The 13,838-nt window shown below is 31.6% G+C and overlaps 3 protein-coding genes across 3 annotated transcripts in view; 1 reads left to right on the top strand and 2 right to left on the bottom strand.

Moving 5' to 3' along the window:
* The first annotated feature begins 603 nt into the window (after positions 1-603).
* On the top strand, positions 604-1,377 carry LOC119611278. Its single transcript, XM_037966806.1, has 2 exons — positions 604-978; positions 1,061-1,377. Exons 1-2 carry the CDS (start codon positions 969-971, stop codon positions 1,375-1,377), a joined length of 327 nt encoding a protein of 108 aa, XP_037822734.1. The 5' UTR covers positions 604-968.
* A 1,841-nt stretch (positions 1,378-3,218) lies between these two features.
* Positions 3,219-3,826, bottom strand: LOC119611276. The gene is made up of 2 exons (XM_037966803.1): positions 3,594-3,826; positions 3,219-3,534 (listed from the first exon to the last, which is right to left on the bottom strand). Exons 1-2 carry the CDS (start codon positions 3,601-3,603, stop codon positions 3,269-3,271), a joined length of 276 nt encoding a protein of 91 aa, XP_037822731.1. The 5' UTR covers positions 3,604-3,826; the 3' UTR covers positions 3,219-3,268.
* Positions 3,827-4,099: 273 nt separating this feature from the next.
* LOC119611277 (visual system homeobox 2-like) overlaps positions 4,100-13,838 on the bottom strand; it is a 73,757-nt gene continuing 64,018 nt past the window's right edge. The window contains exons 3-4 of the mRNA XM_037966805.1: positions 11,228-11,417; positions 4,100-4,698 (exon numbers count right to left, since the gene is read on the bottom strand). Coding sequence (XP_037822733.1) covers positions 4,100-4,698; positions 11,228-11,417 — 789 coding nt within the window. The remainder of the gene's footprint in view (positions 4,699-11,227; positions 11,418-13,838) is intronic.

The raw sequence follows: 13,838 nt of genomic DNA, 5'->3' as shown, positions 1-13,838 counted from the left end.
TATTCTATAGTCCAGATTATAGTCTATTCTATATTCCAGACTATAGTCCTATTCTATAGTCAAGATTATAATATATTCTATGTTCCAGACTATAGTCTTACCCAGCACATACAAGCCGATATCTATCGAAAGTCGGTATTATTTAAAAACAAGATTTGTTTCTCCTTCAGTAGAGATTGATTCTCAATTGATGTAAGACCCTATAAAAGGCACTCCCACTTCAACATAAAACTAACAAATGGAAAGAATTTCGGGATAGGGCCACCTACTGAATTTCACTTTTGACTATTTTGAATTACTTTTCATTTACTTTAGAGCTCTGCTAAACATGTACATACCACATTTTTACTACAAAAATATGTAAAAAATTTTGTAAATTTCATATTTTTCGTAGAATTTGTAAACTGTGTAAAAATTTTGATAACGTTAATTAATGTTATATTGTTTTACATAAAATTCTTAATGTAACTTTTAAGATATTATCATGGTTGGTGAGACTTGATCACAGTATACACATACATATGCACATAGGTATGTATAAATATAGGTACGTTGAAATTTACGCGAGTTAGTTTAAATCAGTTTTTAAAACTTTTCACATGAATTACGTACCGATTTTCAAAACTTAAATAAATGTAACAAAATCGAGCCATATAATAATGAAAACGATATAAAATGTGAGATTAGGCCGAAAATAGGAACGAACCCCATTATCGACTGATAGCTGTTACTTCACTAGCACTTTAATGGAAAACCTAACATCTTGTTTCGAAATAGTTTTAACAACTATAGCTGCATCGAATCGCTTGAACCCATGACTATTGATATTATTTTCTATTACATTCATTTGCAATGGTACATTTGATGTGAATAATAGCAAATAGTTATAATTTTGATATAAATGCCAGATAAATTTGAAAAAGTACCGTTAACTTGTACAGAAACTTAAAAACATAACAACGTCAAAAATGAAATCTTGTAAATATTAGACAATATAATCTTATAATCTATTAATACTACACCGAAATCTAATACATATATATTTTTACTTATTTTCCAGTTATCTTTTTTGCTATATTAGCCATTGCTATTGCCAGCATATTGTCCTGTAAACCCGAAGGCAACAATAAGCCTGAATGTACCGACGAAAATGTAAATGCATCCGTTCGTAACTTTTGGGATCCCACTCACTATTGGTTGTGTAAAAGTGCTGGTTCCGATGCTGAATCTGTAAAATGTCCCGATGCTCAAGGTTTCGATTCAGATAAGGGTACTTGTGTACCCTTCAAAGAATGGAAATGGACTGATCCTTGCCCACCTGATGCAAGGAATAAAAAAATCTTTGGTAATCTAAAACTATGGAAAGTGGAAACTTAAATTTAATAAAATTAATTTTTTTGATTGAAATCTTTTAATATATCGTTAGAACAAAATAATAACAAAATTTTAAGAAATTATATATACTATAGAATATAGTCTATATAATCGTCTGAACATTTGTCTGGTCTATAGTATAGTCTATAGTGTGGACTAGAGCATAGTTCACAGTCTGGAATATATTCTAGTATAAAGTTTGGACTTAAGTTAGTATATGTAGGTTGATATGGTCTATAATATGGATTACAGTTAAGATTATAGTTTGAACTAGGGTCTAATCTAGGTGTAGACTATAGTTTAGTCTATATTTTTGAGTTATATATTAGTCTAGAGCCTGAATATTCTAGACTAAAATTTGTAGTATAATCTAGCCTATTGCTTAGACTATAGTTTAGTCAATAGCACTATAGTCTAGTATATAATCTGGTCTTAGTCTGGCTACAGTCTAAACAATTGCTTTGTCTATACTTTTGGACTATAGTCTGTAGCCTGGACTATAAACTAGTCTATGGTTTGGAGTATAGTCTAGTTAATAATCTAGACTATAGTGATTGGCTTATAGTTTAGCCTTTTCTATAGTCTAGCCTTTTTTAGCAATAGGCCAGTTTAAACAATAGGTTATTCTAGGGTATAGTTTAAATTTTAGCCAGACTATTGTTGAATCTAAAGACCAGACTATAGTTGAGTTTATAGACCGGACTATAGTTGAGTCTATGTATACTCCAGACTATAGTTGAGTCTATAGTCCAGACTATAGAATAGTCAATAGTCCAGAATATTGCTTGGTCAATAGTCCAGACTATAGTTGAGTCTATAGTCCACATTATTGTTGAGTCTATAGTCCACATTATTGTTGAGTCAATAGTCCAAACTATAGTTGAGTCAATAGTCCAGACTATAATTAAGTCCATAGTTAAGTCCATAGTATATAATGCAGTATTTGGTTTAGATTTTAGTTAAGACTATAGCATAGTCATGAAATGAGTCCATGATCTAGACTATAGTTGTATCCACAGTATAGTATATAATCTAGTATTTGATTTAGATTTAAGTTAAGACTATGGCAGAGGCTTTAGATCAGACTATTGCTGATTCTAAAGTCAAGACTATAGTTGAGTCTATATTCCAGTCTAAAGTCTGGACGATATTCTAGACTTAATTCCGAACTATACACTAGTTCATATTTTGGACTATAGCATAGACTACAGTCTGAGTAATAGTTTGTATTATAGTCTAGTCAATAATTTGGAACATAGTGTAGTCTATAGTCCAGATTAGACTATAAAGTAATGCATAATGCACAACTATAAACTGAACTGAAGTACAGGCTATTGTTAAGACTAGACCCTGAACTATATATAGACTAGAATATAGTCCAGTCTATAGACTATTTCAGACCATAGACTAGTCCATAGTCCGGACTATTAAATTTGATTGTAGTCTAAACTATAGAATATAGTCCTAAGTATTGTTCAAACTATAGTCTAAACTATATTTGAAACTATATGCTAGAATATAATACAGGCCTTAGCCTATAATATAGGCCTTAGCGCTATATATCAGACTAAAACCAGACTATACTCCAAACTAAAGATAGTCTATACTTATTACAGATAAAATTATAGTCCAGACCATATACTAGACTATTGTTCAGGTAATAGACTGAACTATATTCCATACTATAGGCTTGACTATAATACATACAGACATTATTTCTCAGATTGAGTTTTCAAAAAAATATTAGAGGATATCAAGAGACTCAACTAAATTCTAAACTGGGTTCAAAGGTCGTGCTGTTTTTAAATATAAATAATTACGATTTCATAAAAACGGGTCCATAATTTTAGATTAAAAATAGTATTTACTTTATTTTAAAAACATTTCATTATTTTTAAGCAGATGGGCAGGGTTCAGTCCATTTCCATTGATTGAAGGGTACGCAAGCACCCTTAGCTGAATCGAAACCTTCAGCATCGGGACAACGTACAGATTCAGCAGTGGCACCAGCAGATTTACACAACCAATAGTGAGTGGGATCCCAGAAGTTACGAACGGGTACATTTACATTTTTGGCAGTACATTCGGGTTGATTGTTGCTATCGGGATCACAGGCCAAAACGCAGGCAATGGCGAAAGCCAAAATGGCGAGAAACATAACTGGAAAATAACGATTTATTACAATTATTAAACTAAAAATGTGGAAGTTAAATATTTACCAGATTTCATTATTGATTTTGTTTTAGTCTCTGTGGTAGTCAAAGGAACTGAACTATTTGTTGATAGTTGGTTAAATTTGTCGGGTATTTATACCAAAAATATTTTGGAAAATAAAAAATAGCTTTTATCAATTTGTTTTTTAATGTGATAACACACATTTTTTAATTGAACTGTTTTTGGCAATTTAGTCAATGATGGTTTAGTAACTACAACTTCAGCAAAAACTTTCTAACTTCCTAATGGGTTTCATTCAAAAGTTTTGATAAGTGATGCGTAGGTATGTGCGCATGTTATTTATCAGACGATCTATTTATAGGTGGCCTTCATATAAGTGGCCACAGTTATACACTTTTTGATTTAGCATAAATTTTGTTATTACTTGCGTTTTATATAACCAGATATCATAGTGTAAAGCATGGCCAACATGGGTCCATATTAGAACCCAAAAAAGTTTCCCAGATGTATGAGGTACCTTTTATAGTAGGGAAAATGACTTAACATTAACTTACCTAAATGTATCGGGATCTTGAACCAACCCCGTGCCATATAAATCACCAGCATTGGTGTGAGCGGCCACCGCAGCAGCTGCAGCCACAGCGGTATTCATAATCATATGAAAATCTTTGGTACTGGCCGCACCAGCACATGCACTAGCATTGGCAGCATCCAAAAGGGGATGGTAAGAGGGTGGTGGGGCAGCAACAACTCCAGAACCTGATGAACTATTAAGAGCTGGTAAAGCGGCGGGTGGTGGCAAATGTGCTAAACTCTGTGTAGCTGCATATTGTTGGGGTGATGTATTGGAGAAATATTGTTGCATTTGTTGGGTATTAGGAGAGGGTGAACTCAAATCAATATGTGGAGAAGCCGAAGATGTTGAGGTGGCGGTAGGAGTTGAGGCGGGGGATAATAAAGAATGTTGTAGATTTGTTGGAGTGGGACTAACAACATTTAGGGATTCATTTGAAGATGATAATTGACGTTGTTGCTGTAACTCCTCATTCGATTTTGATCCCGAAGATTCCAATTCAGCCTCCTCTTGATCACTAACACCCGAATCGTTATTCAGGGTATGTTGGGCCTCGATTGATTTACGATGCATGCCTGTGGGAGAAAAAAGAAGATATTAATGAAAATTTTAATTAAATTCTATTTGTGTTTGTGTTAAAAATTTCCTAAATTGTTGCTTAACTTTTTGACTCAATGTCAAGTTAATTTGAAAATTATATCCTTTTATCTCCCAACAAAAGTATAAATAAAAAAATTTATTTAATCCTATTAAAGGCACTCAAACTTATAAAAACACATCCATTTATTTATAATGAAATTTTCAATTTCAAGTAAAACAGATTTCGAATATACATACATACATACATATCTTTGTAGGGTGGTTATTAGTTTTCTAGCAAGTGTGTTGCTGCTGCTAATATATCCCTGAAAACTGACTTTGTTTTAAGTAAAAGATCTATTTTTATTATTCCAAACAATAAAAGCTTAAAATTGCATTTATATTTACACGTACCCCAAAGTTTTTCGCTCATCTTTTGTATTTATTAAGCGATTAAATATTATTAATTATAACATGTTTTTTTGTTTTTCAAATTACTACTGTAAAGTCTTTGAAGTTGTTAAAGAGTTCTACACAAAAGGTGTGGGGATATATTAACAGTTTGGACTATAAACATGACTTTAATAAGGATTTTTAACTCGTATAGTCGTACAATAGGCTAGACAATAGTCTGGACAATAGACTAGACTATAGCCTGGACTATAGACTAGACTATAGACTGAACTATAGACTAGACTATAGCCTGGACTATAGACTGAACTATAGACTAGATTATAGTCTGGACTATAGACTAGACTATAGTCTGGACAATAGACTAGACTATAGCCTGGACTATAGACTAGACTATAGACTAGACTATAGACTAGACTATAGACTAGACTATAGACTAGACTATAGACTAGACTATAGACTAGACTATAGACTAGACTATAGACAAGACTATAGACTAGACTATAGACTAGAGTATAGACTAGACTATAGACTAGACTATAGACTAGAGTATAGACTAGAGTATAGACTAGACTATAGACTGAACTATAAACTAGACTGTACTCTGAACAAAAGACTAGACTATAGTCTGTTCTGTAGACTCGACTATAGTCTGGACTATAGACTAGACTAAAGTCTGAACTAAATACTAGACTATAGTCTGAATTAAAGACTAGAGTATAGTTGGATTAAAGACTAGAGTATAGTCTGGATTATAGAATAGACTATAGTATGGATTATATAGACTACACTATAGTCTGCACTATAGACTAGACTATAGTCTGGACTATAGACTAAACTATAGTCTGGACTATAGACTAGACTATAGACTAGACTATAGACTAGACTATAGTCTGGACTATAGACCAGACTATACACTAGACTATAGCCTGGACTATAGACTAGACTATAGTCTGCACTATAGGCTAGACTATAATCTGAACTATAGACTAGACTGTATTCTGGACTATAGACTAAACTAAAGTCTGGACTATAGACTAGACTGTAGGCTGGACTATAGACTTGACTTTAGTCTGGATTATAGACAATACTATTGTCTGCACCATAAACTTGACTATAGTCTGTACTATAGACTAGATTATAGTTTGGACTATAGACTAGACTATTATCTGGTCTCTATCTGAAGTCTAGACTATAGTCTGGACTATAGACTAGACTAGACTATAGTCTGGACTATAGGCTAGACTATAGTCTGGACTATAGACTAGATTATAGTGTGGAATATACATTTGACTATAGTCTGGACTCTAGGTTAGAATGTAGTCTGGACAATAGTCTGAACTATAGACTAGACTATATAATAGTCTATAGTCTGGATTATATAATAGACAAAAGTCTGGCCTATAGACTTGATTATAATCTGCTCTATAGACTAGACTATAGTCTGGCCTACAGTCTCGACTATAGTCTGGTCTATAGAGTAGTCTGGACTATAGACTAGAGTCCAGGCTATAGAGTGGAATATACATTGGACTAGAGACTAGACTGTAGTCGGGTCTTTAGACTATAATCTAGCCTAAGGTATAGACTAGACAATAGTCTAGACTATAGACTAGTTCTTACATTGAACTAGAGACTAGACTGTAGTCGGGTCTTTAGACTATAATCTAGCCTAAGGTAGAGACTGGACAATAGTCTAGACTATAGACTAGTTCTTAGTCTGGAATATAGACTAGATTATAGACTGGACTATACACTTGACTATTATTTAAACTATATACTAGACTATAGTCTGGAATATAGACTAGATTTAGATTGGACTATACACTAGACTATAGACTGTACTCTACACTAGACTAGACTATAGTCTGGACTATGGACTAGATTTTAGTTCGTACTTTGGTCTGGACTACAGACTTGACTATAATCGGACTATAGGCTAGACTATAGTCTATTCTATATAGTCTATAGATTACACTATATTCTGGACTATAGACTGGAGTTTAGTCTGAAATATAGACTAGACTATAGATTGGACTATACACTAGACTAGACTTTAGTCTGGACTATACACCAGACTATAGTCTAAACTATAGACTAGAATATAGTCTGTAAGTAGAATATAGACTGAACTAGAGAATAAACGATAGTATGGACTATAAACTATAATATAGACTATAGTCGAGACTATGGACTATACTTTATTCGGGAATATGATTTACTATAGTCGGCGCTATAGACTGGATTGCAGTCGGTTCAATAGCTTACGTATAGTTTTGTATGATAATTTTGAAAAACGCTTGGTTATATTCAAGTTTTAGATAAGTTAAATAAAGATCTCAAAAAATTTAATTATTATTTTAATTCTATTATTGCAACACCCTTTATTTTTCCCTAGATAACAGAGAAAAATATTTATAAAGTTATTTTGTGGCCTAAAACCTAATAATATTCATACATAATGCGAACAATCTCACCCCTCTACGAAAAAAGAATTTAACACAATCATTTATTTGAACGTTTGTTAATCCCAAAAGTCGATTTTATTGCGCATCTTTAGCAAGGTCCCTTTTGCAAATTTTCTACTTTTTGTTGTTATTGTCTGAACAAAAAAAAAAAACGGGTGTTTTGTTGTGGTATTTTTATAACAATTTGTTGGATTTTGTCAAGTACTGTCTATTTAGAAAGTTTATTGTTTTTTTTTTCAATATTTCAAAGCTATTGATGTCTGTCTGTCCAAAAATCAAGGGGTGTTAAAAAGGGTGCTGAAGATAAGAAAGGATGCTGCTGCTGGTCGTGTTGGTGGTTGTTACGATTGTTTAGTGATTATCATCTGCTGCTATATTTTTTTTTTTTTTTTGTTGAACAAATTTCTAACATATGACAACGTTTAAAATATTGTAAACGCGCTCTTAAGTTTTGTTTCCAGTTTTATTTATGTGTTTTGCAGCAAATACTTTTTATCTGAAATTCGTCATGCTTTTAAAGTATGTTCGAAAATAGAATTTTCAATTTCTATTGTTCGTTTAGTCGTTTTGGCTGTTTATTTTTTCAATTACCAATAGATAGTTTGAACTGTTGTCTAATGATGATGTTATCATTTGCTAGATAATTGGTAATCAACAGAAAACAAATAATCAATAATGAAGAAAAAGCAAAAAAGTTAATTGACAATTGTTTTACCATCTACCTATTGTTACTAAGTTTTAAAAGCAAAAAAAACTTTTATTTTTCTCCGTCTTGAGTAGGTTGAAACAAGCCCCCCAACTGTACTGGTTTTAAGCATTTCGATAATTAAAAATTATTCTAAATAAATTGAAAACAAATCGACCATAATACTCAAGGAGTAAAGTACTTATTCCAAATATATTATTCACTTGAAGTTGTTATTGTTAAAAAGCACGAGTCCATACAGCGCAATTATTAACAAGTACTTTGTTATACAGGAATAACTTTGATTTGATTTTACTAAATAAATATTTTTTTACACAACTGTTATCTTATTCCAATATACAAAATATATTATCAATAATATTTTGCTTGAAATTCTCAAATAAAGATATTGTTTGACGATTTTTAAAACTTTTTTTAGTTTTAACAAGTAAGTAAGTAAGGGCTTGGTCGACTATATGATACCCTACACCAGTTATGAATATTAAATGTGATTTATTTTTCATAATAAAGCATTTATCTTGAATATTACCTTGATTCCGATTTATTTAAGCAATTTATTGACGAAAAACTTATTTTCTAAAATAGTCTTTATATGTGGGATAGGAGCAAATGTGGACCGATCCCGATAAAATGGGCTACATTTATATTATACATAATTATGAGCTCAAAAGCCCTTTTCGGGGGTTCAGTATGGCGGCTAGGTAAAATAATGGTCCGATTTTAACCATTTTCAATAGGCCTGGAGTCAAAACAAACGTGTATTCCAAATTTCATCAAATTATCTTGAAAATTGCGACCTGTACTTTGATAACAACGTTTACATGGACACACGGACGGACGGACGGACGGACATCGTTAAATCGACTCAGAAAGTGATTCTGAGTTGATCGGTATACTTTAAGGTGGTGTATAGTGGTGTAGGGTATAAAAACTGATACAGTTGATGAGGTTTCAAGGTCAGGATGTTTCCGTTAAATGATTACTATTGGAGATAATCTAGTAATCTTTAGGTAGTTCGTTAGTTAGTTAGTTAGTTTGTTAGGTAGTTAGTTAGTTAGTAAGCTAGTTAGTTAGTTACTTAGTTATTTAGTTAGTTAGTTAGTTAGTTAGTTAGTTAGTTAGTTAGTTAGTTAGGTAGTTAGGTAGTTAGTTAGTTAGTTAGTTCGTTAGTTAGTAGTTAGTTAGTTAGTTAGTTAGTTAGTTAGTTAGTTAGTTAGTTAGTTAGTTAGTTAGTTAGTTAGTTAGTTAGTTAGTTAGTTAGTTAGTTAGTTAGTTAGTTAGTTAGTTAGTTAGTTAGTTAGTTAGTTAGTTAGTTAGTTAGTTAGTTAGTTAGTTAGTAGTTAGTTAGTTAGTTAGTTAGTTAGTTAGTTAGTTAGTTAGTTAGTTAGTTAGTTAGTTAGTTAGTTAGTTAGTTAGTTAGTTAGTAGTTAGTTAGTTAGTTAGTTAGTTAGTTAGTTAGTTAGTTAGTAGTTAGTTAGTTAGTTAGTTAGTTAGTAGTTAGTTAGTTAGTTAGTTAGTTAGTTAGTTAGTTAGTTAGTTAGTTAGTTAGTTAGTTAGTTAGTTAGTTAGTTAGTTAGTTAGTTAGTTAGTTAGTTAGTTAGTTAGTTAGTTAGTTAGTTAGTTAGTTAGTTAGTTAGTTAGTTAGTTAGTTAGTTAGTTAGTTAGTTAGTTAGTTAGTTAGTTAGTTAGTTAGTTAGTTAGTTAGTTAGTTAGTTAGTTAGTTAGTTAGTTAGTTAGTTAGTTAGTTAGTTAGTTAGTTAGTTAGTTAGTTAGTTAGTTAGTTAGTTAGTTAGTTAGTTAGTTAGTTAGTTAGTTAGTTAGTTAGTTAGTTAGTTAGTTAGTTAGTTAGTTAGTTAGTTAGTTAGTTAGTTAGTTAGTTAGTTAGTTAGTTAGTTAGTTAGTTAGTTAGTTAGTTAGTTAGTTAGTTAGTTAGTTAGTTAGTTAGTTAGTTAGTTAGTTAGTTAGTTAGTTAGTTAGTTAGTTAGTTAGTTAGTTAGTTAGTTAGTTAGTTAGTTAGTTAGTTAGTTAGTTAGTTAGTTAGTTAGTTAGTTAGTTAGTTAGTTAGTTAGTTAGTTAGTTAGTTAGTTAGTTAGTTAGTTAGTTAGTTAGTTAGTTAGTTAGTTAGTTAGTTAGTTAGTTAGTTAGTTAGTTAGTTAGTTAGTTAGTTAGTTAGTTAGTTAGTTAGTTAGTTAGTTAGTTAGTTAGTTAGTTAGTTAGTTAGTTAGTTAGTAGTTAGTTAGTTAGTTAGTTAGTTAGTTAGTTAGTTAGTTAGTTAGTTAGTTAGTTAGTTAGTAGTTAGTTAGTTAGTTAGTTAGTTAGTAGTTAGTTAGTTAGTCATAGTCTAGTCATAGTCTAGTCATAGTCTAGTCATAGTCTAGTCATAGTCTAGTCATAGTCTAGTCATAGTCTAGTCATAGTCTAGTCATAGTCTAGTCATAGTCTAGTCATAGTCTAGTCATAGTCTAGTCATAGTCTAGTCATAGTCTAGTCATAGTCTAGTCATAGTCTAGTCATAGTCTAGTCATAGTCTAGTCATAGTCTAGTCATAGTCTAGTCATAGTCTAGTCATAGTCTAGTCATAGTCTATAGTCTAGTCATAGTCTAGTCATAGTCTAGTCATAGTCTAGTCATAGTCTAGTCATAGTCTAGTCATAGTCTAGTCATAGTCTAGTCATAGTCTAGTCATAGTCTAGCCATAGTCTTGTGATAGCCTAGTCATAGTCTTGGCATGGCTTAGTCTATTTAGAGCATATGTAATAGACTAGTAAAAACACTTGTGCCTGAGTTTTGGAACTATCGTCGTTTGTAGTCGATTAATATGTAGTGTTTTAAAGATCTGGATCTTGGCTTCACGTGAGTTAATTCTATCACTTTAATACAAACTTATTATAATTGTCTTAATTAAATATTTAATTATTTCGATACAATTATTGCATTTACTTTTATTCTCCATACCTAGCAGCCAGGGTGCTACCGATTCATTTTCTTTTGCCGACTTCAAAATCGTTTCAGGTAAAGGCAACGAATGTCTAACCATGGCTCCATACAAACCATACTCAGCCATAATAGTGCTGCGACCCCAGCATTTTTCCGTTTTACGCCATTTGGCGCGACGATTTTGAAACCAAACCTGAAAAAATAGAAAATAAATAATTAAAATGAGTTATCATTTGTTTAACAAATATGCAAAGAAATTAACTAAAAAGTAAATCGAGCTCAAGACTACCTAGGGGTCTTGAGCCCTTTTAGACTTTTACCTAGATTTCAATACATTTAATTTCGCGTACTTTAAGAATGTAATGATATTTGTAAAAGCATTTTATTTAGTGTTTGTTCTTTGACAATGATTAACATTTAACGGTTGTCATTTAGCATATATTTAGGGGTAGTTTTAATAATTGTGTTAAACTATAACAATTACAACTGTCATTGTTTACTTAAGCCGAAAATTAACCCTTTTTTAAGTAGATTCTAGACAACACCTTCAAAAATAACAATGAGTTCTAAAAAAACTATTATTTAAAGTAAACAAATTTAGTATTAAAATGTTTTTCCAGCAAAATGACTTTTTAATGCATATTTTTAGACACATTGCTTAAAATAACAGTAGTTGGCATACATTTAGGCTAAACACAAATAATAAAAGTAAAGTTTCTTTTGGTAAACAAGGCAAAATGTAACGAATTTGACAGGTTGTTTTGTTAGAGTTTAAACTTGTCAAAAAGTCTCTAGGAATATGTTTTTAGTAGAACTAAATATGTATTTTTTTAAAAACATAAAAGATATTTTAATAACTTGTTTGTTATAAATAATGTGTTTTAATACTGCATATAAGTGACCATAATTAGATTATCTTCCACTACATTTAATTCATTTTTTCTTTATGAAACATTAAATAATGATCATCTCGGAAATATGATGGGTTAGTTGACATTACAACCAACTGTTACAAATGACAAACATTGTCATAAAATTCAATTCGTTTAGTTTTTATGACAACTCACTTGCATGTATGATGAAATGTTGGAATAAGAAATCAACCCACATTAAAAATGAGGGTAACAAAGTCGAATTTCAAATACTTTATAAATAATTTTCATATCCTTTAGGCTGTCAGCAGAGATTTGGACTGTGATTGGACTAAAGACTAGACTTTGGGACTGTGACTGGACTATAGACGAGACTATAGAATAGATTATAGGCTAGACTATAGACTAGACTATAGACTAGACTATAGAAGAGACTAAAGACTAGATTAAAAACTAGATCAAAGACTAGACTATAGACTAGACTATAGACTAGACTATAGACTAGACTATAGACTAGACTATAGACTAGACTATAGACTAGACTATAGACTAGACTATAGACTAGACTATAGACTAGACTATAGACTAGACTATAGACTAGACTATAGACTAGACTATAGACTAGACTATAGACTAGACTATAGACTAGACTATAGACTAGACTATAGACTAGACTATAGACTAGACTATAGACTAGACTATAGACTAAACTATAGACTAGACTATAGACTAGACTATAGACTAGACTATAGACTAGACTATAGACTAGACTATAGACTAGACTATAGACTAGACTATAGACTAGACTATAGACTAGACTAGTCTAGACTAGTCTAGTCTATAGTCTAGTCTATAGTCTAGACTATAGACTAGACTATAGACTAGACTATAGACTAGACTATAGACTAGACTATAGACTAGACTATAGACTAGACTATAGACTAGATACTATAGACTAGACTATAGACTAGACTATAGACTAGACTATAGACTAGACTATAGACTAGACTATAGACTAGACTATAGACTACTATAGACTAGACTATAGACTAGACTATAGACTAGACTATAGACTAGACTATAGACTAGACTATAGACTAGACTATAGACTAGACTATAGACTAGACTAGAGACTAGACTATACTAGACTATGACTAGACTATAGACTATACTAGACTAGACTAGACTAGACTATAGGACTAGACTATAGACTAGACTAAAGACTAGACTAGACTATAGACTAGACTATAGACTAGACATAGACTAACTATAGACTAGACTATAGACTAGACTATAGACTAGACTATAGACTAGACTATAGACTAGACTATAGACAGACATAGACTAGACTATAGACTAGACTATAGACTAGACTATAGACTAGACTATAGACTAGACTATAGACTAGACTATAGACTAGACTATAGACTAGACTATAGACTACTATAGACTAGACTAAGGACTAGACTATAGACTAGACTATAGTACTAGACATAGACTAGCTATGACTAACTATGACTAAGACTATGACTAGACTATGACTAGACTATGACTAGACTATGACTAGACTATGACTAGAACTATGACTAGGACTATGACTAGACGATGACTAGACTATGACTAGACATACTAGACTATGACTAGACTATGACTAGACTATGACTAGACTATGACTAGACTATGACTAGACTATGACTAGACTATGACTAGACTATGACTAGACTATGACTACTATGACTAGA

The sequence above is a fragment of the Lucilia sericata genome, unplaced genomic scaffold (genome assembly GCF_015586225.1).
Source record: "Lucilia sericata isolate MDLA Ls3-8-SP2 unplaced genomic scaffold, ASM1558622v1 Contig001406F_arrow, whole genome shotgun sequence".
Lineage (NCBI taxonomy): Eukaryota > Metazoa > Arthropoda > Insecta > Diptera > Calliphoridae > Lucilia > Lucilia sericata.
Note: the sequence above shows the minus strand (reverse complement) of the source record. Positions and strands in the feature narration are given on the sequence as shown.